Genomic DNA, 24655 nt, shown 5'->3' on the forward strand with positions numbered 1-24655 from the left:
TGGTGCGGGAAAGGGCTTTTCTGCGAGACAAGCTCTGGTCTGACTGGGACCTGCAGAGGAGGAGGCGAGGGGACAGGTCTTACTCAAAAGGTGTCCTAGCTCAGATCCAGACTGCTTTGAAGTCAGCCAGCAAAATTATTCTCCAAAAAGGCCACAGTAGTAAGTCAGGAAGTTGTTGGTGTCCCTAGGGTGTGAACTGAGCTGTCCTGGCCCTGGTGGGCTGGCGGGAGGGGTCAGCCCCAGCTGGGTCCCTGCTCTCCCCGTGCAGCTGGGCTGAGCAGAGCTCTCCCAGCAGCTGGTTGAGAGTAGGTACATCCGCAGCCAGATCCCGGGGCCAGAGGACCAGCCATGCCACCCTGCTCTTCCTGTGTTGCTGCCCAGCTGTGTGGGAGAGAGCACCCACCATGCAAGAGCTGGTCACGGTGGCAGATGTCTCTTCTCCCCAGCTTTGCTGGTCCTTTAATGCAGCAGTCAGGGAGAGGGGAGCATCTCCTCTCAAAACACTGCTCACTTGCTTAAAAGCTGCCAGGGAAGGATGCCCTGCAGCTGGGAGCAGGTGCAGAGGCCCAGCAAGGTGCTCCCAGCAGATGGGGGGGGGGGGGGGTGTTGGGATTGCACACCACAACCACCTCTGTTTGCTGGACCACTGGTGAAGGCAGCCGGCACAATGCGCTGAAAAGCAGGTATTCCAGATGGGAAGGAGCACCCCATGAGAGGTGCTCGCTCATGGCCAACGGGCGCGGGCTCATGGGCAACTGCCTGCCTGGGCACTCCAGGCACCCCTGCCAGCATGTTTCATTGCTCTGGTGCTGCAAGGGTGCTTGGCACCCAAAGCAAAGTTGGTGCGAGGTACCTGGACAGTGTGCCTGGCTCTGCGTGGGTGGGCAAAGGGCCGGGGAAATGTGGAGAGAGCAACAGGCAGGAAGAATGGAAAAAGCAGATCCTGAGTGTCCTCTTGGGGTGGCAAAATGCAGAAAAGTGCGTTCTCCTGTCATTGCAGAAAATAGTTTGAGCGTGACTTGGTTAGGGTTTGTTTGCTGCAGTGGGACAGGAGGGATTTACACTCCACCCACTGTCTCAGGGGCCTCTCCCCAGCCCAACACAAAAATAGGCTGATCTTTCCAAAAGATGGGGCGGGCAGACTGGAAAATGCCATTCCTGCAGGGACCCACCATGCTTTTGCCCTGGGAGAAGATGTTGTGAGTGACTCTGGCTTTCAGTGGGCCCAGCCAGGGATGCAGGGAAGAGCCTGGCTTCGGGCCATGCCGTACCCTGCTGCTGTCAGAGAGCTACAGCCTCTGCACGTGCAAGTGTGCATATGCAGAGCAGGAGCTTTCCCTCCTCGTCTGTCTCCTGAAGCTCGAGGAGCTGATGTTTTTCCTTCCCAAAGGGCATCTGATGCAGAAGTCTCCTGTAGGCAGGACATGTGCTTGCAGCCCCATCTGCATGCCCCTGTGGAGCTGGTTGAAGGCTGGAGGCTCTGCGAGAGCAGCCACTCTTCTGTCGGCAACTAGAGGCTGCCGTCCCACCGCCCCGGGGTTGCTCTGCCTCACCTTGGGCAGAATTAAGTCTCCATTGCTAGCTCCTGTCCCAGAGAGGGCAGACAGGTGCTGGTGGAACAAGCCCTCCCAAACCCACGGCAAGCCCCACGGCACTGTGCTGTGTGCCAGGGGAGCAGCCCAGGAGCTGGGTCCTCTGTCATCAGCAGTGCCGGGTGGCTAGGGGGTGGCTGGGAGGCTTGTGGGCAGGGGTGGCTGATTGGAAAAACAGCTCCTCTGCCTTCCCATCACTGCTCCCAGGAGCCCCCCCAGCCCTGGACACTGAGGGTGCCCGTGGGCAGCACATTCTCATGGATACTGAGATGTGCCCACTGCCCATGGCTTGGCCCTGCCGCCGCCTGCCCGGGCCCCACTCGCCAACAAGGACTGGCCCATCGCCAGCTTCAGCCTGGCATCTCCCTTGTTGACGTGAGCATTTCAGGCCCTACATGGCTGGGCCCTGGCTCCCACTGAGCTGCGCCTCTGCCTGTACCCGGCAATGCTCCCTGTGGTGCCTCCTTCATCACCCTTCGCCCAGCCCTCAGCTCCCTTGCCTGGCCCCGCAGCTGGCAGGATGCTCTGTGGGGGGACTTCCCAAGGGCTCTGGCACCAGCTAATCCCCTGGGAGGTTTGGGAGGTGCTCAGAGCCCTCCCAGCTCCCCCCCTCTCCATCATCCCCTGGTACTTCAGCCGCCCTGAGTCACGCCACACTGCTGGTGCCGGCAGAATGGCAAAGCCCACGTGCACGGCTGGCGGGCACAGAGCAAGGAGGGGGAGTTGGGCTGCGTCCTGGTAAGTGCTTTCAGGCAGGGTAGTCTGGTGTTATTTGTAACACTAGTAGGGGAGCTATTTTTAGAGAGAGGCAAATTTGATTTAATAGAACATAATTTGCTGCTGACAATTCAGAGGGCGGCCAAACGAGCAGCAGCTGGATTCCTAAGGAGGCTTTTTCCTGCCCTTCCTGAAATCCAAGGCTGACGCGTGAGAAGTGGCATTTGTTATTCCAGCAATTGCTGGGGAAAGCCCCTAGGGATGGTGCAATTACCTCCGCTTTGCTTTCCTTGTATTGCTTTGTGCCGCTCCATAACCCGCCATTAAAAGACATGAGGGGTATTTTTGCAGCCATCCATTGCGGGAGGGCTCCGTGCATCTGAAATCCTTCAGGCAGCTGGAGCCAGCCAGGTCCCCCCCCCCACCTTTTATTCTCCAGTCTGAGCTAGCTCTGCTCTATCAGCCTCTCATATAAATTTAGGATTAAAAAGTAAGTTCTGGTCAAATGAAATGGCTCGTTTGCCAGGAAACAAAACCTGTGTGCACTCATCAAGGGTTTCTTACTGAGTTCTTCTGGACCAGCCTCAGAGATACCTTGGGACAAACCCTTCATCTTGGAAAGGTGCAAACACCATATTCCTGCATGTGCTTTCCCCAAGATGAAGATCCACAGAAAACCTATGCTAGTGTGGGAAGACATTGGGTAGGTTTTTTTCTATCCCTAAAACCATTGTGTCCGGCCTGTCCCCAGCTGGTGGCATGGGGGCAAAGAGGCACCGGGATGAGCTGGGATGGCCTCAGGCTGGATGTGAGTTGCCACGGTGCTGACAGGTCCCCCAGCAAGGGTGGGGAGGTGACATTTCCCTCTGGGCTATGTGTTGCAGACACAGCATCATCACCCCCAGACCTGGGACAGCAGTTCCCCCCACTGCCCTGGGCAGGAGCAGCAGAAGCATCTCATGGGGTCCCCAAGCCCCTGCCAGCTTAGCCCCTGCTGTGTTCCTGGCAGGCTCAGAGCCACCAAGAAGCCGCAGGCCGTGGGACTGAATTGCCTCGGACAAGAGCCCCAGTGGCTGCGCCCCCGGGCCTGTCTCCTGCCAGCAGAGGGGAGGGAGAGCAGCGGGTGAGAACGGCAGGAGCTTTTTTGGGGAGCAGCATCTGTCCAGCTCTGGGAGAGAGCATCCTCAGGCAGCAGCATGCCTAGCAGGGCACAGCTTTATACCCAGCAAAATTTGCCATGAGTCAAATCCCCATGCCCACCAGCCAGCCCCACATGGCACAGGGTTGAAGCAGCTCCCCAGCAGTGACACAGGATACGCTCTGAGCTGCAGCTCCTGGCTGCTTTTGTGAGGAAAGGGCTGAGCAAGACTAAGCACAGCCATTAACTCCAGAAAATGTGTGCCCAGGGTTTGATGGCCTTCTCTCCAGATGTGCAGTTGCTCCCTGTGGCTGCAAAACCCCTTGGCAGCCATCTGGGTGGGTGGTGAGCCCTGTGCTGCTCGCTCAAGGGTCACCTTTCTTGCTGTAGCCCCGAGAAGGGGTTTGCAGCGCTCCCTCCTCTGCCAACATGGGGCTTTGCCCTTGGGCCATGTCTTGCCCTGGAGTACTTGCAGCAGTTGGAGTTAAAGCCAAAATAACATTAGTAAAGAAAATTGGTATTGCTGGGGACCGAGCAGCAGTGCTCCCCAGTCACATCCCAGAAGCCCCGTGAAGATGGTCACATCTCCTTGCCAACACTGAGGCTGCCCTGTGTGGCTGGGGTGAAGGAGAAGGTCTATCCCAGAGACTGGCTGTGGGCAGGCACTGAGTCTTCTCTAATTAATTGTGTCCTTCCCTCTGCTCCTATCATGCTGGGTTCCCCTGGAAAATGCTGGGGCTAAATAAGGTGGCAAGTTCCTTTCTTTGCCTGTGGTGTTTGCCTTACCTCTGTCAAGCTGCATCCTCTGGCCACCAAGAGCTGTAGCCGTTGTGGGTGGCACCGCACTGGCTCCATGGCAGAGGAGCTCCCCCAGGGATGCTGAGCCCCTGGGGACAGTCACACAGCAAGGTGCTCTGTGTTTCTCCTTGTGCTTGCCCCCCCTTTTCTGCTGGCCCCCCGCTGCAGCTGATACACTCCCATCTCCATTCCCATGGGGTGCCTGGAGCAGGGGTCCCCCACATCCATGGTGGGGGACTCTCCCCAGCTGCGAAAACACCCTTGCACCCCATTTCTGAGCTCACACACCCTCTGTGCCAGCCCCAGTGACCAGCACTGCTGCAGGCGACTCTCCCCCGGGGAAAGCGGTGGCAGGGCAGCCTGTGCAGGCAGGAGCCAGCCTCTGCCTGCCACGGGAAGGGTACTGCTGACCCCCTCCTCTCTTTCTATCCCTGCTCTAGGAAGGAAGGTGCTGACTGGCTGCTCCTGGCTCTGGGGTTTGCTACCCACGGGCTCAGCGGGATGATGCCAGCAAGCTGAGAGCCCTACATGTGCCGATGTGACTGAGTGGCCAGCTGGGACCTGCAGTGCCAAGCCTGGCCCAGGGAGCACAGTGGCTTGTGGCCCACCCAAGTGGGCTGTGCCACCCAAAGATGAGTGATGGCGGGTGGATCTCACTTAGCCCCACCGAGTTTGCCCAGCTTCAGCAGTACACAGACTGTAAGTATCCTGAGCCCCCCGCATATCCACCCTGGGACAGGGAGAGGGGTTTTAAAAGTCCTGTTGATTTCTGCTAAACTGGTGTCCTACCCGTCCCTGGTGTCCTCGTGGAGAACTAGGTGACTTCTTAGGTTTTGGATGGGAAAGCTGCGAAGGTCCCCCACCACAAGCACTGAGTGATGGGGCACAGCAGAGGAGTCCTCATGCCTGTGCACCTGGGAGGATTTAGCTGAGCACAAACCTCCCCTGCTTTGCGGGATGGACATGTGAGCACGGCTCAGTCCCTCCGAAGGCAGCCAGCTCCCACGTTCTTTAGCGAATCAAAATGCCAGTGAGGAAAGCAGACTGTCTTTTCCTAAACACACAGAGCTGCTTCACAGCTTGCCTCAGGTTGCCAATCCTCTGCACTTCTGCAGAGCAACCCTCTCCTGCAGCTCCTGCTGAGGAGAGGAGGTTGGTGGCAGTGCTGTGGGGTTCTGGAGCTGCAGGCAGCTGGGGAGGGAGCCTGGGCAAAGCCCAGAAGTCTGAAATCAGGTCCTTGAGGTCCTGCCTGCCGGAGGGCCAGTGTGTGGGTGTGTTTAAGTGGGTGTGCAGTGGGCAATGGAGAGGTGCCTGGGGAGGCACTGAGAGCAGGACAGGATGGGCAGGAAAGCCCAGCCAGGACCGTGGAACAAAGGGAGAAGGGACTTAAAATCTCAGGGGCATTGCTTTGCAGGGGCGGCATGGTCCCATGGTGAGTGGGCTCCTGCGGCTGTGCGGGAGAGGACTGGGAGGCAAAGGGGACCCCATGAGCCCCCCAGGGCTGTCCTCGGGGCTGCTGTGCATTGTAGGGTCAAGGTGAACAGCATGAGGAGGCACAACCTCCCAATCGAAACATCCCAGTGCAAGATGCTCCCAGCCCCCTGCCTGCCTGCCAGACATCGCAGGCAGGGGCAGGCAGGGCTGCGGGCAGAGGTGTGTGCACAGCATCGCTTTCTGCATCTAATCCTGCCTCTCTGGAGAACGGGCTCTGCTTTCTTAAATCACAGACCATAAAATGCCATCTGTAATGCTGAGCTCAGAAGATGTACACGTCTTCATTTCATTAATCAAAGTTTGGTGAGCAAGGCTGCAGCATGGGCAGCTGCCACCTCCCTGGGAGTGTGGCCTGGCACTGGGTTGGGGAGCAGTGCTCAGGGGTCCTCCCACAGGTCATCCCCAGCCCTGGGGCCAGGAGCCCCCTGCTTGAGCACATGCTGGTCCTTGGTTGTGTACTGCAACACCCATACCCACCCCAGGCAACCCAGGCAGTCGTGGTCCAGCACCAAACTCCATCCCCAGCATACCCAGTGGAGGGCTGGGGGGAGCAGGAGCCAGCACAGCCCCTCAGCTTGGAGAGAGAATTTCACCGTAATTAACTGGGCTGGCATGTCTGAAAGCCTTTTAAATGGAAATGTCCAGAGATATGTGTCTGAAGGTTAGGGCTCAACATTCCCTCTCTTCAATCTTTTTTTCCATTTTTCCCTTATTTCTCAGTTTTGGAAGGACTGATGTCCCTCCAGACGCTCCAGCCCTGAGGACACCTAGCCAGGGAAAATCATGGGCCATCTACTGTTTGTGCAGAAGTTTGCATGGAGCCATACCATTTTATTTCTCCCTCCTGGCACCTCCTGGAGATGCCGATGGGTAGCCCAGGGCAGGCTCTGGGGGCAGCTTGGGCTGCCAAGGGGGTGCCAGCAGTCACCAGCTCTCAGCATGGTGGCAGCCAGCCAAAGCTTGAGTGGAGGGGCAGGGGCAGGCTAGGCTTTGTGCTCAGCATCGCCCCTGGAGCAGCCAGCACTGGGGAGTGGTCCGGGCTTTCCTTGCCCAGTACTGCAGCTTCACTCTAGGTCTGTGTTTATTTTCATACAGGTAGGAGGAAGAAGTGCAAGCTTTACATGCACTCCAAGTGGGGAGGGAAAAGCAGGGCACCGTGGTCCCTTCCCAAGCATGGAGAGGACCAGAAATTGTATATCCAGAAGATAAACTTGTCTCCACCACCCCGAATGGTGGTCTAACAGGAAAGGGGGCTCACCGGCACCATGCTCAGTGTGATGCCTTTGTTTCCCCAGATTCCACCAAGAAGCTCAAGGATGTCCTGGAAGAGTTCCATGGGGATGGCGTGCTCTCGAGGTACAACCCTGAAAAGGTATGGCACTGTCCCCTCTAGCCTCCCCCCACGCTGCTGGCAGCTCCCGCTCCCAGCCAGCTCCCCCAGCCCAGCTCCTGCAGCTTAAAAGCAGCTGGGAGAAAGCAAACCTGTCTGTCCACCCCTCCACCTCTCCCCATAGTCACGCTCCCAGGACTGGGAAACATGCTCCCACAGATGGGGAGCATCCTTCCCAGCCCCCTGCCATGTTCTTCTCCAGCCATCCTGGGGACCAGGCTTGCTGTGTAGCCATCCCACCCCATCCACCAGTGCTACCAGGACCCATGGCCACACTGCCATCCTGTGCTGGCTGCAGGCTACCTTGCGGAGAGCATTTTGGGGCATCTCATTGCCAGGCAGAAGCCAGGAGGGTTTTACTCTCTCTTCACCCAAAAGCAAATGATTTTGCTGTTGCCAGCGCAGGGATGGGGAAGGCCCTGTGTCTTCTCGCTCTCGCCTGGGGTAGGCTGGGGTTATTTTTGCCAAACAGTGCTTTCAGAGAGACCTATTAGTGTGCCAGCAGGACAGAGCCTTTCACAGGGACCATAATCACTAGAAACAAGGCAAAACACAAAAAATCAGTGGGCTGAACATGGCAAGGAAGGGCAGCAAAACTACCTCACTATTCAAGGGCACCACGGGACCCTCACTCCAGCTGGGGCTGCAAAGGCCATCAGGAAGGCAATGTCCCAATCTGATGGGGATGTCCAGCAGGGAAGGAGGAGGTGAGGAGACCTTGGGAGGACGATAGTTCCCAGGGGCTGGGGGTGGGCTGGAGGGTCCTGCTGCTCTGTGCCTTGCTGCAGGGGACTGGGAGGCTTTCAGAGCACAGCTCGTTATACCCCTCTGCCTCCAACACCCCCAGCCTCTTTTAGCTGTGCCAGAAAGTCTGTATTTAGTTCCTCAATTGTTTGCTAGATGCTGAACACCTGGTTCTGTCAGAGCCTCCTGCCCCTCCAGCAAGCAGCCCACCATCTGTGGGGCCCCACTGCCTGCAAGTGCTGTCCCACTGCGGATCTGCATTTCCCTGCTGCTTCCCTATCTCCTACGCGAGCTGCTGTGGCTCCCATGTGTGGCTCCCAATGCCGCTGGACCGGCTCAGCCTTGCCGGCCCCCAGCAGCCACCTGGCACTGGGGTTTTCTAGCCCTGCTGCCTCTGGGTTCCTTTAGGTTATATTCCACCACTGGGATTTGGGAAGCTGGTGGTTTTGGGGAGGGTTCTGCAGCTGGTGTGCCCGGTGAGGGGGACCCAGGGCATGGGACACCCCTGCCACCAGCATCTCTGCACTCCCATGGCATGCATGTGGCACCTCCATCATCCTCCTCTGTCACCTCCCCAGCCCATTGACTACGAGGGCTTTTGCCTTTTTATGAAGACCTACCTGGAGGCAGATGTGCCCGAGGAGCTTTGCCAACACCTCTTCACCTCCTTCAAGCGTAAGATATGCCAAGCCTCCCCCGAGACCCAGCGCCAGAGCCCCAGTGTCTCGCAGCTCAACACCCTCGGTGAGCCAGCCCTGCTCATGCTGCCCAGCGGGCATACCATGGCGTGTTGGGCTCACTCCCATGCCGCCCCACGGGGACAAAGGTTGTAGGGTGGCAACCTTCAACCACCAGTGAGTGGCATCGGGGCCAGCACACAGCCCAGCTCTGTCTCCTCTGATTGACGGGTTCCCAGGGACCCTGTGCTGCTCTGGGGAGGAGAGGGCTTTCCCCGGGGTGGGGACCCACACGGTGCCATTGCACTGATTCCTCCCTTTCCTCTGCGTGTTCAGAGCCCAAGTCACTTGATGCCGGCATCCCCATCCAGACAGAGGTGGCCTGTGCCCCTGTCACAGGTACTGGCACGGGTGGCCACTAAGTGTGCTGCTGCACCTGGAGCAGGGCACATGTGCCAGGCATCCAGCTTCTGCCTGTCCTGGCCCCTGCCTGGTGGATTCGCAGCATGTGGAGACATCTGCTGAAAGGACTGTAAACTGCAAAAGAAAAGGGAGAACCCTCCCTAGGTGCTGAGCTGCCACATTGAGGCATAGTGGTGGGACACCACGTCCTCCCCTCCTGGTCCCGAGCACTGTGGCAGCCGGCACCTGGGGACAGGAGTGCTGCTCAGAGCCACGGAACCAGGCAGGAGGGTGAGGGATGACCTGTGGTGCTCCTCAGAGAGCCCTGGAGCTGGGATGCCAGACTGCTTTTGGGCTAGCAGAGGACCCAGAGTGAGCTACTAGCACCCAGGCAGGTCTCCTGGAGGAAGAGGTTTGCTGGGCATACGCACCCTGGTGTCACACTGCCCACAGGCATATGTCTGCTTTGTAGGGATCAATGGGAAAACACTCCTAAGTGCCCTCGGACGACACACCCCTGAGGCCAAGAGCTGCCACAGCAATGTGGCTGAGCCACAGCCAGCATCCCTCATCCCAGCATCGATCCCCAACACCTCCCCAAGCTGGTCCAGGTCATCCTCCCAGAAGTCTACCGCTGGCACCCCTTCTGTTCACAACTCCTCAGGCTCTTCAAAGATCTCCTCTGGGTCCCTGCTCAGCCCTCAGTTGCCAGGTGAGCTTGGCTGGGGCTCCACAGGGGATGCAGGCAGTGACAAGCCCTCCCCGGTTTCCCAAGCTGTGGAGCCGCACTTTGCCCCAGCGGTGCAGCTGGTCAGGTCCCCAGCACAGAGGCAGTGACCTTCCAAACTTGGTGGGGTCCTGGCATCTTGACAACTTTGCTTTGCAAACTTAAGCCACTGATCCTGTCTGCAGAGCCCCCACCAGTCAATGTCACAGCTCCTAGAGAGGGGGAATCAGAGCAGTGACTCATGGCTGCCTCCAGGCAAGCTCCTGCCAGCCACCGATGAGGGGAGTGCTGGGAAAGGCCCCTCTGCCAGGAGCAGCCATCTGTCAAAGGCTGCTGCTGGCGTGGGCAGCCGCAAGCGTGGGCTGTCCCAGCACCCAGGCGAGCTGTTCCACCACCAGCCAAGCTTCTCACTCCTCCTGGCTGGGTGCTTGTCCCCAGCAGGGCACATCTGCCTGGGCTCCCACCACTCATCCTGCCTGTACCCGCAATGCTGGAGGTGTGGGGGTCTGCACCCCAGGGATCGACTGGCAGTGTTCAGCCCTGCTTCTGCGATGGCACCCAGCCCTGCATCCTCCATGTCTTGCCTACCCCGTGCCGAATTTGTCCCTGCCCTGGAGTTCACATGCTGCCAGCCCTGTTTCCTGGCTGGGGATGGCTCCTTGTCCCACTGTGCATGGCCTTCATCCTCCTGCCTCCCTGCCTGCAGCCACGAGGAGTGTGGAGAAGAGGTTACCCTTCAGCCTGAGGAAGAGCCACAGCTCCCTGAAAGCTTCCCCCCCGCCCCCTCCTGCCCCACTGGCCCAGGTGGTCCACCTGAAGGACATCGTCTGCTACCTGTCCCTGCTGGAGAGAGGACGGGCAGAGGACAAGCTGGAGTGTAAGTGGGACCCTGGGGTCACAGGCTGCTGGTCATGCTGTGTGGAGGGGGGACCAATGGCCAGAGGCATCACCTGGGGGGGTCTGCCTGAGGAGGGGTGTGGAGCTGGGCACTCCTGCTCCCTTTTTAATGCTGAAACGTTAAAACCACTTGGGAGATCTGGCTCCAGCTCCCATGTGGGTGGTGGCTAGAAAAGGACCCCATTCAGCATCACACCTCTGCTCCTGCCTGCTGATACTCATGTCCGGCAGAGGGGCAACTGGGGGGCCACAGCTTCCCTCCAATACCCTGCAGCCCGGTACAGGCTTGGGCTACATCTTACCTGGGCTGAGCCACGCTGGCTGCCCAGGGTACCCTGGGGCTGGGCTCTAACTGGCATCTGGCTTCTCTTCTCCCTCCAGTTATGTTTCGCCTCTACGATACTGATGGAAACGGCCTCCTGGACAGCTCGGTAAGCCTTCCCTTGGGAGAGAAAGCTAGGGCTGCTTGGAGGGCCAGAGACATATAGGGCCATATCGGGGTGCCCACTCCCCCGGCGAGGTACTCCAAGCTAAATAGGAATATGGGAAGGGAGGAGGAAGGCAGCAGCATTTGCTGGGAGGCTGGACCATGGGGCTGGGGGATGCACACCAGCTCTGCAGCATGCAGCAGCAGCTCCAGAAGGTCCACCCACCAGTAATTGTAGCTCTGCATCAGCACACAGTGTTTCAGAAAAGAAAAAATTGTGCACAACTGCCCCCCCTGCCTCCCCTCCCCTCCCCCCCTCCCCGGGAGGTTTTTTTCTTTGTTCTTTGGGTATGTCCCTTGAAACCCCTTGCAAATAAAAATCTGTTTTATCAGAGCAGTTTTTCCAAGGGAAAACCCACTGCAGATTTTCTGGCAGATTCTCAGAGGAGAGAGCAGCACCCAACACCGCCTAAGAAGTGGGGTGTCCCTGGCACCCTGTGCGGGTAGGGGCAGAGGGCAGCCTTGGGCATATTGGGATGTAGACCTGATACATCCCCAGCTTGGGGGCTGGAGGCTGGACACACTGCTTGTGCCCAAAGCGATCCCTAATCACTTGGGTGCCGGCATCTTTCTGTGCTCAGGAGCTGGATCGTATCATCAACCAGATGGTGCACGTGGCTGAGTATCTGGAGTGGGACTCCACCGAGCTGAAGCCTGTGAGTGCCGGGGCTGGGGCGGCCGTGGGGGCATTCATCCAGAGCCGGCAGCCAGGGTTCGTAGGGCAGCATCGCCATGTCACTGTGTCTCCTCCCTCCTCCAGATCTTGAAGGCGATGATGGAGGAGATCGACTACGACCATGACGGGACCGTGACACTGGAGGAGTGGATCAGGGGCGGCATGACCACCATCCCCTTGCTGGTCCTCCTGGGGATGGAGACAGTGAGTGCCCAGGCAGGGACCTGCTTTGGCCACAGCCAGCTACCCTGCCCGCTCCTGGAGGAAAGCCCAGGGCTGGCGGCCGTGAGAGACGGAGGGTGGCAACAGAGGGTATGCAGGGACCACGGGAGGGCACCCTACCCACAGCAACATGCCGCATGCCTGGCTGGCTGCACAACCTCACACCACCCCTGGTCCCTGCAGACACCCCTGCCCTGCCTCTGCTGACCAGCCTTTGCCCTCCAAATCTTCACAAGCTCAGTTTTGAGCTGAAGACATTGCCAGCTGCCATGCCCAAGCAGGCTGGGCTCACTCCTTAGGATCGTAGCGCCATCCAGTTCGATGAATAGTTAATCCAAAAATAAGACGAGCACCTAAAATGCTAGCTCCTCTCTTGGAGTAAGCTTCAAAGAGCAGAGGTGGGGTGGTTTGGGACCGCTCCCTTAATTCCCTGTGTTGTTTTTTCGTCCTTTTGGGCTTCATTTCATCAAGATGCATCCCTTGGCCATCAGGTAATAAATAGTTTGCAGGGAAAATCCACGTTTTTGGTCCCCAGTGCCCATTTTAGTGTTTGCTTCCCACAGAGAGGCAGGGCGGACAGGTTTGCTGGCAGGAAGGTTCAAGAAAACAGGGAACTTTATGTGGTTCCTGCAAAGCACTCGTACCTGGAACCAGATGTAAGAGGTTCGCTTTGGTCACCCCATGGTGGCAGTGGCCTGGCCCCAGATGTGGAGTCACCTTCTTCCTGTTGGCCACCGGCAGAGCATCCCTGCAGCTGGGCTGTGTCAATGGGCTGTGCGCAGCCAGAGCTCAGTGCCAGGAGCCAGACATCCCTGAGGAGTGGGGGGACACAGCGTCAGGGACGCTGGGGAGAAGAGGAGCAGGGGGAGCCCATGGTCCCGCTGGTAGCAAACTCCCATACATGCGGGGGTCTTTTATGTGATGAAAAGCTGATAAAAGTGGTGGGCTGGGACCCCTGGCAGGGGAGTGACCACCCTCACCCTCTGCTCTCCTGCCCTGCAGAACGTGAAGGATGATGGACAGCACGCCTGGAGGCTGAAGCATTTCAAGAAACCTGCCTACTGCAACTTCTGCCGCACCATGCTGCTGGGGGTCCGCAAGCAGGGCCTCTGCTGCTCCTGTAAGTCCTGGCCCCCTGCACCCCCGGGCCGGCGGCTTCGGCCCCATCCCAGCACCCCAGGGAGGGGGGACTGACCCCCATCGGTGCTGAGCCCTGTGGGTGCTGCAGGGTGAGCGGGGAGGGGGCAGCACCTGTGCCAGGGCGTGATGCTCACCACCTTCTTTTCTCCCACTAGTCTGCAAGTACACTGTCCACGAGAGGTGCGTGTCCAAAGATATCGCCTCCTGCATCAGCACCTACGTGAAATCCAAGAGAAACACTAGTGTGAGTAGGCATCCAGTATGTCTCTGAGCCTGTACGTCTTCCGTGGAGCCCTTCCAGAGGCAGCAGCTGGCCACTCAGTCTCCTGCCCTGGTCCCCCATGGCTTTTTCCCCTGGGATTTGCCCCTCAGGTCCTGGTCAGCAGCTCACAGGCATCCCCAGCATCCACAGCCTGGCAGGGCAGGCCCCAGCCCCAGCCCCCAGGAACCTTCAGGACCCCTGGCCCCAAGGTTTGCGACAGCTCTGGGTGGAGGATGGATGTCCCTGATGTGCTGTGTGGAGCAGGAGGGAGGGAAGGTGGCCATGTGAGGGGCTGGTTTGGAAAGGGCAGCACCAATCAGCATCCCTGCAGGATGGGCGACCCTGTGAAACCATAGTGGCAGCCCTTATTGGAGAGGAGGTGCCCACGGGTCGGTGGATGCTGCGCCCACAGTGTCCCCCCCATGCCTTGCAGGTGATGCAGCACACCTGGATTGAGGGCAATTCCCCCGTCAAGTGCGACAGATGCCACAAGAGCATCAAGTGCTACCAGGGCATCACCGGCCTGCACTGCGTCTGGTGCCAAGTTACTGTGAGTATGCTGGCGTGGGGACCCGGGGTACACCCTACAGCGCACCCCTCATGGCCAGCCCCAGGGGAGGAGAGGCTCACAAATAGGAGATGGCCAGGTGTCCCCTGCGCAACATCCCTTCCTCCCGCCCCCTCCAGCTCCACAACAAATGTGCCTCCCATGTGAAGCCGGAGTGTGACGGGGGCCCTCTGCGGGACCACATCTTACTGCCTTCCTACATCTGCCCCATCGTCCTGGTAAGTGCCTCCCACCTTGCTGTCCCACGGCAGGGACCCAGCTGGGAATCACCACGCTGAACTCTCTCCCCTGGCTGCCGGCACTGCCTTCTTGGGGTGGCATGCACATCCACACCTCTGTTCCCCAAAGGACAGGCAGTCCCACTGCCGGAGATCAGAGAGCGATTCCCCTGCCAGCACCAGCCCTGAGGACAACCAGGGCTTCAAGTTCAACTCCACCACGGTGGATGGACAAGGACTGCAGGTAGGTTCCTGCACTGGGCTGCTGGCAAGCCCTGCTGCAGGTGCATGCCAAGCCCCATGGCGGCTAGGCATTCACAGCCATGCTTTCTGCCCTCTAGATCAGCCCCCGGCCTGGAACTCACCCCCTCCTGGTCTTTGTGAACCCCAAGAGCGGAGGAAGGCAAGGGGAGCGGTAGGTGGTGTCCTGCCTGGGGAGAGCATCTGCCGCAGGGTCAGGGGCTGCCAGTACCTCGGGCTGCCCTGGCACCTCTCCTGGAGGAGGACTCACCTCTGGCATCCCTCATGCCTCTCTTTTCCTAGGGTCCTTCGGAAATTTCACTACCTGCTCAACCCACGCCAAGTGTACAACCTGGACCGCGGTGGGCCTGCGCCAGGGTATGGAGATGCTGTGGCTGAACATCTGCCCCCTCCCACCAGCCCCTGCTCCCCCACATCACCCCTTGTCTCTCCTGGCTTTCTCCAGGTTGAGCTTCTTTCGGGACACTCCAGATTTCCGCATCCTGGCCTGTGGAGGGGATGGCACAGTTGGCTGGATCCTGGACTGCATAGGTGAGCGAGGACGGGCCATGTTCCCACAGAGCATCATCCACCTGCAAACTCAGCAACCTCCTGTGGGAATCCCTGGCAAGAGTGGGGCCAAGAACATCGCCCCCGGGCTCACCCCGCCTGGGATGCCAGCCAAGGAGAGACACGGGAGGAGAAGGGAATGATCCCTTTCAGCCCCAGACCTCTCTTTCTCCTTGAATTGCAGACAAGGCAAACTTGGTGAAGCACCCGCCGGTGGCTGTCCTGCCCCTGGGAACGGGCAATGACCTGGCCCGGTGCCTGCGCTGGGGAGGAGGTGAGGCCAGGGGGGCATCACCTGGGGGACAGACGGCCCACAGGGACTGTCCAGTGTGGCTGGGTGGGTACCATCCCAGGGGAGGGGGGGCTCTTGGGATGAGGCTTGGGGCTGCATCTCAGCCCTGGTGCCTCCTGATGGTGCTTCTAACCCCTTCCAAAAAGAGCAGCCACTGCTTTCTAAACCCAGGTCAGTCAGGTCCTGCCCCACAACCTTTTTAATCTGGAAGAGCCATTAGCTGAAATCTCCGCCACAGATGCAAGGATGAGCTGGGCATCTCGGTGGTACCATAGCACCAGCCCCAGGCTGCCCTGGGTGCTCAGCACCCAGCTACCTCCAGCCCCACATGACATGGCCATGATCCCCTTCATCCTCCTTCATCCTCCTCTGACAACCACCTTCTTTCCCTTACAGGCTATGAAGGAGGCAACCTGATGAAGGTCCTGAAAGACATTGAGCACAGCACGGAGGTGATGCTGGATCGCTGGCAGATAGATGTCATTCCCAGCGACACAGAGGCCAATGGAGACCCTGTCCCGTCGACCATCATCAACAACTACTTCTCCATTGGGGTGGTGAGTACCACAGGGCAGGGATGGGTCCTGAGGGCAGCCCAGAGCACAGCACATGCATTTTAGCTGGAGAGAGCAGCACAGCACAGGGCTAATAATAGGTGCCCAGACTATGCCATGCCCACTGGAGCTGGCCAGCAACAGGAAAGCAGAGGGAAGAGCTTTGGACGCTGGTGGAGCACAGGAGCTGTGACCTGGGTCCTCAGGCGAGCTGCAGCCTCAAACCCACCCAATCCAGCAGATTTCCCATCTTGGCTTGGCTTCCATGAAGCTTCTGAAGCCATCCAGCCTGGCGGGTGCACTTGAGGGATGCCAGCCCCCCATGGTTCCCTCCCTGTCTCCTCCTAGACTCACCCTTAGCCCTCTTCCAAGCCAGCCCCAGGTTAATTCCCAGAGCAGGGGCTGGTGCCTGGTGATGTTCCTAAGAGACCATAAAAGCCTTTCTTAAGTGTTTGGTGAAACTCTACATTTGAGTTTGAATCTCCCAAACGTGGACTCTCCCTCCCAGCTCTTCCTTGCTCATGTTCCCAATCTCCCTCCACCTCCTGGTATTTCCTGGTTTTTATTCTAACTTGTAAAGGCAGCGCTTAAATGCATAAATAGACACAGAATGTTGCTCTTCCCAGCTGGGAATGTTGCAAGAGCAAGTGGATGAGGAGCTTAAATGAGTTTCAGGGAACTTTGGGGTCTCAGGGATGGGTTGAGATCTGATGGACACCCCACCTGAAGCTTTTGTTGAGATGGCACCCATCGGCAAAGCCCCGCTTTGGTGCTCAGTCCTGTGCTCCCCCATGTTCTCCTAACCCAGGGAGGGTTAGGGAGCCCGGGGAGGATGGCAGCCCCATGCCACGGGGACTTTCCCCAGCCTCGGGCGTCAATCCCAGGAGCAGCAGGGCTTTGGGGGAACAGCAAAGTGGAAGAAAGCACTGCTTTTTCCAGGGGCTTGCAGCATTTTTGTCCTGGGCCATGGGTGCCTGAGCGGTACCACCACGGCATGGGTCACCCACCTGGCAGCACTGCTGGATGCTTCTAGTTTCACATCAGCTCCTGCTAACACCAGGTGATGTCACTGCAGGTGGCATTTGGTGACAGCTTCCGAGTCAGGCTTAAACGCTCCCCACACCACATAGGAGAGGTTGTGATGAGTTTCAGGAGAGCCAGGGGAGCTGTCGGGGTGCAGGGTCCTGGAGTGTCCGCAGAGCCCTGCTGCCCTGCCGGTAGCCCTTCATCACTCCCTTGGCATCACCTCCATGCAGAGTTCCTGTGACGAGGGAAGGAGGCCAAGTGGGCCTGTTTTGTCTCGCTCAGTGAGCCCGTTCAATGCTTTGCAAGCAGCCTGGCTGAGGGTGCCTCCGTGTCCTTGGCACAGTACCTATGCCATGGGGGCTGGCAGTGATGGTGAAGACCTGAGCCCCCTTATCCTGGCACTTGTTGGTGAGGCACAGAGGGTGGTTTCTATTTCCCTGCTGCACCGCTGACGTCTCTGCGCTCCCTTTGCCCATAGGACGCCTCCATTGCCCACCGCTTCCATGTCATGCGAGAAAAGCACCCTGAGAAATTCAACAGCAGGTAAGGGCTTCCCGTGGTCCTCCCTGAAAGATGGGTGCAGGGGGACACCCTGCCACTACCGTGCACCATGCTGAGGGGACATGCTGGAGCCTGCTCCCCTCCCGCCAGGCTCCTCTCACTCCTGTCCCCACGGGATGGGCAGCAGCCCTGAGGAGGCAGCCTGTGTTCGGCCAGCCTTAGGGGACAGGCAGGGGGCATGCCAGGCATGGCTGGGGGGCAGGGGCCAGGCACAGTGGGTGTCCAGGGTGCGTCTTTGGGGCCCCATGCAGGGTGGCAGGCTGCTCGAACTTGGCCGCGCACCCAATTCATGCTTTACAATTAGCACCAAATTCCAGGACTGGCAGGAGCAGGCCAGGCAGCAAGGGCAGGGCAGGCAGCAGGTTGCAGCTCGCTCCCGCTGTGCTCAGGGTGCATGGAAATGGTATGACGGCAGCGGGAGCTGTAGTTTGTAACCCCTATCTTCATGGTCAGAAATATCTGCTAGAAGAACACCAAATGGACCTAAGTGTCCCTGCTCTGAAATTCAGCTCCCCTCAGCTTACAGCTCCCTCTCAAAGCCTGGCACAGTGATTGACGGAGGGGATGAGCAGTGGTCAGGGGCTGCCTGGCAGGGAGCTGGGAGGGTGTGGGGTAGGGTGCTGAGGTGGGGGACATCCCCTCCATGGGGTACCCTGTCCCCAGCAGCCCTGTGAGAGATAACAACCCATGCTCAGCTACCCTGAGAGCCAGTGGAGGCAACCCGTCCCATGCTGAGGGACCATGCAGCTCGTGCGTCCTTCCGCTCTGCAGGCTGTCAGAGCCAGGTCCACCTGAGCCACCCACTGTCCCACTGCATAGCTCCCTAGGGCTGTAACACCAGTGCTCCTTCTCCATGATGGCTCATGTCCCCATTGATGGATTGTGTCCCCATCACAATGGCTCCAGAAAGCTGGGCTGGGGGAGACTGGGGTGAGGCAGCGCTCCTGAGAAGGATGCTGACATGTCTCTGTGCACCAGGATGAAGAACAAGCTGTGGTACTTTGAATTTGGGACATCAGAGACCTTTGCAGCCACCTGCAAGAAGCTCCACGACTACATCGAGCTGGAGGTGGGCTTCCTGGGATGGTCCCTGGCTCCAGCCACAGCACAAAGGCTTTTTGGGAGATGTCACCCCTGGGTCCCTTGGGCAGGGCTTTTGGCTGTTTGGGGATAGAGTGCCGTGGTGGCTTTGACCCCTTACGGCAGCAGGAGGATGCGGAGTGGCTGGTAGGACCCGCTCTTCCACTGCGCAGCGCTTGCTACAAAGCTGACCAGCTGCAGGCAGAATAGCAGCCCTGTATTTTTCCCCCCACTTCCAGCTGTATTCAAGAGTGTGCCTGGAATATTCTCTCCATAAACTCCACGTCTGCTCCCAGCCCTCGTTGGATGGCATGGAAACAGCCTTTAATTAGAGTGGGGAGGAGGGCCCACGGTTGCTAAGAGTGCTGTCATTTCTCCACTCGTGTGGGGGTTTAGGCTGTGCTTTGCTGTAAACTTCCGCCTCTCCTTATCTCTGGATAAATGACCCTTTTATCACTCAGGCCTGAGGGCAAGGGGAAAAAAACATCACTTGCCACAAAGGGCTGGTATGGGTCTGACCAGGCAGTGGACGCAGGGCCACTGGCAGCGGGCAGCGCCTGCCTGAGCAGGCAGAGCCCTGGGAGCTGGTGGTGCAGTGCAGCGCATGCGACTGTGGGCAGAGGGACTTTGAAGCTTTTTTCTGCATGGGCAGTTTCAGCCCTTCCCAAAGCGGGTAGCTGTGCCCTCGGCAGCTGGTGGGAAGGGGCAGGAGCAGGGTCACAGCCCCTTCACCAGCCTTGACCAGCATCCCGGGGCAGATGAAGTCCGTCTGTGGTGTTCCATGCTGCCAGAGATGGGCAGAAGGTGTGTCCTGCTCCTTGCGAGGTGTCCCGCACACTCCCCGCCAAGCATTGTGTTGGCACTGGCTGCACTGTGCCGGCAGGAAAGCGTTAATCCCACAGTATTTGAAGTAGAAAGCGGCAGCCTGTCTTCCCTCCTGCTCCCAGGCAACTGCCAGCCTTGCAGAGAAATGGCAGTTTTGTTTTGGAAATTGGCAGTCGTTCCCCTACAGCTCCTGGAAATGAATTTGCTTTTTCCCCAGCTGCAAATTTCTACTTCCAGCATCTCTGCCAGCGTGCTGTCAGCTGCCCCTGCTCAAAGAGCCCATTGTAGCTCACTGGCACGTCAACAGGGGAGGGCTACACAGGAAGAAATCATTCCCTGCATGTGTGCGTGGGCAGCCGTGGTTCTGCCTGCCCCGCACACCCCCAGGCAGGGGGTGTGCATCCCCACAGCATCCCCAGAAATCCCACAGCCTGGGCAGCTCCAGGCAGCCAACTTGCTCCCATCCCACCACAGCCAGGTTGGTACCTGCCGCCTCGCAGGCAGGCAGGAAAGATGCCTGCGGTCAGAGGCGATGCGATGGTCAGCCAGTCATGGGATGTGTTGTCCATCCCACGAGAAATTGGAGCCTTCTTGCTTGGTATCTGCAGCTCAGAGCATTAGTTTTTTCTGTTCCTACAAATCATAATATCGTTAAGATGTATTGAGAACGAAAGGATTTACATCTTTTACAAGCCTTGAAGAGACAGCTCTTCACTCCCAAACCAGAAGATTCCTGCCTTTTGCTTTCAACATGAGGCTAAAAATAAGATCTCAGAGCATCGGGGAAGGCAAAGCCAATCTGAACATACAGAGATGCTTGTGTGTGCACCCAGCTCCACATACACATGGCCGGTGTGCTCAGCCCTTACCAACAGGGTATTAAAACTAAGCTCGAGACCTTCAGTCTTTGCTAGAGAAAAACAACTGGAGTCAAAGCAGCAGCGGGGTTCACCAGCCCATTCGCATTCCTCTCGGCAAAGCAAGAGAGGGCAGAAATGTCGTCGCATCACCAAAATGCAAAGAAATAGTGTGCTGGTATTTGCTGAGGCATAGCATGGCAGGCAGAGAGCAGATGTGTAAAGGAAAATACAAATGCTCTAGAGAAAATACAGTTGTTTGGGAAAGCAGCTGCTTCCTCCAGAGGTGTCTAGAAAGGGGACCCAGTATCGTCTGGGTAGTGCAAGAGTGAGAAGACCTGAAGTTAAGAAATGCATTTCCATGGCTGCTGCTTCCAGTCTTGTGGGACAGCCGCAGGTAACAGATATTTTACCTTTTACAGGGAATCTTCAGGCAGGGCAGTCCTGCTGTATGACAGCAAGCCCAGGATACCAGTTCTGTGTGCTGTCTTGCAGTTTTCTCTCCGAAACCTGACATTTTTTCCTCTGACACCTTTCCTATCATTTCCTTCCAGCCTCATTTCTAGTTTCCAAATTGGGCTTGAAGACAAACTGGTTTGAGTTAGTTTTTAAGTAGACAAACTTTCTGATTCTTTGTGGTCAATTTGAACAAAGGGAGGTGGGGAAGCATGTGCTGGAGATGCTTGAATGGAGGCTGCTCTGGGGCTGAGGTGGTATTGCATCCTATTTTGGGTCACAGCACCAAGGTGGGCTGAGGTTTTGTGTGCTCCTGTAGGAAATATGATCTTTGAAACTGCCATCTCAGATGTGTAGTAAGATTTGTATTGAAACAGAGGAGAAAGCAGCACGAGGAAGGGGAGGTGGTGCTTGTCAGCCCTAGAAAAGCAAAGGCAGAGGTATTTGTTTGCACTTCCAGTCCCAGCTGCCCTGGGGCTGCCTGTGCCACCCTGGGGCAGGTTTACTCTGGGGACCATCCGGCAGCACGCAATGCTCAGGGAGCCCTGCTCCTTTGGTGGGCAGGCGGGGAGAGGAGGCTGGACTCCGCGATGCCAGGCACCAGCTCCCCGCGACCCCATGGCCTGACGGTGCCTGTGTGCCCGGCAGTGCGACGGGACCCTGCTGGACCTGAGCAATGCGTCCCTGGAGGGCATTGCCATCCTCAACATCCCCAGCATGTACGGGGGCTCCAACCTCTGGGGCGAGATCAAGAAGCAGCGCAGTTACAACCGGCTGGGTAAGAAAGCACCGGAGAAGCTGCACACCACGGTGGTCACCGATGCCAAGGAGCTCAAGTTCTGTGTGCAGGGTGAGTGGTGGGGCCTGGCAGCGATGGGGTTTTGTGGGGTGCATGGGGTCACTGGGCTTAGCACGGGGGAGCTGAGCAGCTGCCAGATCTGGCTGTGGCTCAGTGCATGTGGTGCTGGAGCAACAGCACTGGAGGTGTTGCTGTTGGCTCGCTGTCTGTTCGGGTGCCAGGATGACACCAAGAATGATCTGTCCAAGCTGGCTAAAGGGGGTGGCTCTGCCTGCCTGGGTATGGCCCAGCAGCGCATTTCTCAGGGCTGGTAATGCCCTGCCCATGGTGGCCGGAGTGGACATGGCTCCTGTGCCCTGCCAGCCGTCTTTTCCCCCTACCCTCCGGAGTCACAGCTCAGAGGGTGCCCAGATAGGACCCATCACCTGTGGGCGTGAGGCTGGCCAGCTTCCAGTGCCCCGTGGGGCTGCTGCTGCAGGGCCAGGAACCCTCTGCTGCAGAGGAGGAGTCGGAAGTGGAGCTGCAGAGCTGGCAGCGATGGCTTTTGTAAGCATCTTCCCAGCCTCTGCCGCAGCGCTGCCAGCCTGGCTGGGGGCATTTGGGAACAGCACAGTATCCAAGCTGTGCCCTGGCCAGCACCTTGCAGCCACTGCTGCAGCCACTAGAGCCATCCCTGCAGGCATGGGCAGGGTGCAGGCAGCCCAAAGAGCTGGCAGGGTTACCCAGCAGAGAGCAGTGGATTAGAAAGCAGCCAGCAAAATAGGCAAAGTGCCCATATTTTCCACCTCCCACAGCCTGGGGCTGGGATGGGAAACAGCCCCCGTGCCGTGTGGCTGCCAGGATGGTGGTGTCACTGGCTGCCTCAGGCTGTCACCAGCTGTCCCTCACTGGGCAAGCTCATGGAAACAGGCAGCAGGGAGCGGGGCAGAGCAAAGGCCAGTTCCAAAGGTGGTGAGAGGCAATGGGGTCAGTCCCCTGGGCACCTACCTACTTGCAGGGGGGCAGGAGGGCGTGGGGGGCTCAGGGGGCTTCTCCTGGGGAGTGTTTCACCAGGCGTGAAAGAGGACCCCAAAGGAATGAGAGACAAAGTGAGCCAGCACCTTTGCTGGCAGCCCAGAAGAGCAGGAGGAGCTGGAAAAAGGGGTGATGCCCTGGGATTTTAGCAGACCCCTCCTGGGGAGGATTCCCCCATGCATCCCAGCTCATAGGGGGCCGCAGCACCCCAGGGCCCCGGGGGGGTGTTTCTACCACCATTTCATACAACACTGCAAACAAGCATCCAAAAAGCTGGTGGGGATCAGGGCTGTCACCCTGCAGCCGTGCAGGGCCGGGTGCTGTTTCAGATAAGGAGTATCTTTGCTCCAGTGATTTTAGACAGCAGCATTGCCCAACACTGCAAACACCCAGCTCAGCAGTTTTGGGGCACAGGGAACATTGTGGTGCATTCTCATCATGTCACCAGCCCCACTGTGCTGGCCCTAATGTTTCAGATGACAGCAGAAGGCAGGGGATCCCTGGGGACAGGGGGACCAACTCGGTTCCCTCTTTCTTGCAGACCTCAGCGACCACCTCCTGGAAGTGGTGGGGCTGGAGGGTGCAATGGAGATGGGGCAGATCTACACAGGTCTGAAGAGTGCTGGGAAGAGATTGGCCCAGTGTTCGTCCGTCACCATCAGGTATTTGTCCCCATGCCGGCTGAACACCTGACCAACAGTAAAAGGTGGCACCTATGTCACCCTGTGTTCCTTCTCTTTGCACCCTGCAGGACATCCAAGCTGCTGCCCATGCAGGTGGATGGAGAGCCCTGGATGCAGCCGTCCTGTACTGTGAGTCCCTGGGGAGGGGGCAGCTCTGCTGTGGGCAGCTGGGGTGGGCAGGGGCTGGCAGGACGGGGCAGGCAGGAGCTGGCAGCAAGGTGGGCAGCTTCGTCTCCCCATGTAGCGTGGCAAAGCCTCTGGAGTTGTAGGGAGGCTCCTGTGCTTGCTGGTGGGTGACCGCAGAGCCTGGCCACCTGCGACTTCTGTCTTGCACCCATGCCATCCCTGAGCCCATGGAAAGCCATTGTGGGAGCTGTTGGGACAGGGACACACTCATCCTCAGCTGGGCAGGGGAGCACAGCAGCATCCCTTCCCAGGGGGGCTGCAGTGGGGTGCCCCACCATCTGGCAGGCAGTTTGCCTGGAGGAGAAATCCTCTGCCCATCCCAGCACTGCCTGGACTTGATTCTAGAGCTGTTGCTCCCATGTAACAAAGTATTTAATGACCCTGCTGGGGGGTGGCAGTGGCTCCTCACCCCAACGCTGGGTGCTGAGTGGCTCCCAGCTTGTTTGGGTCAGTCACTCTCTTGGGTCCTCAGGCTGGGGGATGCCCAGAAGAGCTCAGAGCCTGGGACCCCCTTACTGAGCTGGGTTCTTCACTTCTTTTCAGGTCAAAATTACACATAAAAGCCAAGTGCCAATGCTGCTGGGCCCCCCCCAGAAGAGCAGCTTCTTTTTCATGAAGAGGAGAAACCGAACTCGAGATTAAGCAGTGTGCAAGTAGCCACAGCCCAGAGGCACTCAGTGTCCCAGATACCCACCTGCTGCGGGTTGTCCCCAAATTCCCGCTCTGCGGCAGGGAGAGGAAGCACACACACACCCCAAGCCTGGTGGGGATGATTTGTCCTGGGAAGGCGTTGGAGGCTTCTTCCCAACCACCACAAGCATCTTCTCCAGCGGGATGGAAGCAGTGGGCGAAGGCAGGCCGACATGCGGGGAGTGTGTTCACCGGGACAGCGCTAGGACTGGGTTCTTTTTCCCTTTATTTAAATACTCGCCTCCTGCCCACCCTGGCAGAGCTGCAAATTAATGTGCTCCAGAGAAAACACCAAGCTTCACTTATTTATTTTTAATCCTCTTGAAGGGCACTCGATGTTTTGCTGCACTGGCTTTCTGTCCACCAACCCTTGCACATTGGAGAAGTTATTTATTTTCTTAGCCTAGAGGAGAGAGTCTTTGCCGTGCCTTCAGCTAGCACTTCTGGGACAGGTTTTAAGCCTTTGCTGCCAGCCCTAGGAACTGCGAGGCATGGGATGGGCTGGAAGACAGGTAGTGACTGGGCCACGGGGACAAGCACAGGGTGAATGAGAGGAAACTGTGTTTTGACGTCAAAAAGGTGAAAAAGGGATTTTGGGAGGAGCTACCGACCCTGGGAAACCACTGCACCCTGGCTCTGGGCTTCATGTTCATATTTATGTATTTATTTAGCA

At 58.1% G+C, this 24655-nt stretch overlaps 1 protein-coding gene across 2 annotated transcripts; it reads left to right on the plus strand.

The window, feature by feature from the left end:
• The first annotated feature begins 4773 nt into the window (after nucleotides 1-4773).
• On the plus strand, nucleotides 4774-24271 carry LOC142060068 (diacylglycerol kinase beta-like). 2 transcript variants are annotated; one of them, XM_075099630.1, is made up of 25 exons: nucleotides 4780-4944; nucleotides 7035-7111; nucleotides 8452-8617; nucleotides 9425-9664; nucleotides 10386-10556; nucleotides 10958-11007; nucleotides 11645-11719; nucleotides 11824-11943; nucleotides 12964-13081; nucleotides 13257-13345; nucleotides 13474-13572; nucleotides 13797-13913; nucleotides 14051-14149; nucleotides 14280-14393; nucleotides 14491-14564; nucleotides 14693-14767; nucleotides 14856-14941; nucleotides 15144-15233; nucleotides 15648-15808; nucleotides 17310-17374; nucleotides 18371-18461; nucleotides 21259-21460; nucleotides 22965-23085; nucleotides 23175-23235; nucleotides 23836-24271. In XM_075099630.1, the coding sequence occupies exons 1-25, from the start codon at nucleotides 4878-4880 to the stop codon at nucleotides 23932-23934; spliced, it is 2727 nt and encodes a 908-aa protein (XP_074955731.1). In that variant the 5' UTR covers nucleotides 4780-4877; the 3' UTR covers nucleotides 23935-24271. The 2 variants fall into 2 exon arrangements, with proteins under 2 accessions (XP_074955732.1, XP_074955731.1); XM_075099631.1 differs by lacking the exon at nucleotides 13474-13572 and having other exon boundaries at nucleotides 4774-4944.
• Nucleotides 24272-24655: the final 384 nt, after the last annotated feature.

Source organism: Phalacrocorax aristotelis, chromosome 7 (assembly GCF_949628215.1).
Source record: "Phalacrocorax aristotelis chromosome 7, bGulAri2.1, whole genome shotgun sequence".
Classification (NCBI taxonomy): domain Eukaryota; kingdom Metazoa; phylum Chordata; class Aves; order Suliformes; family Phalacrocoracidae; genus Phalacrocorax; species Phalacrocorax aristotelis.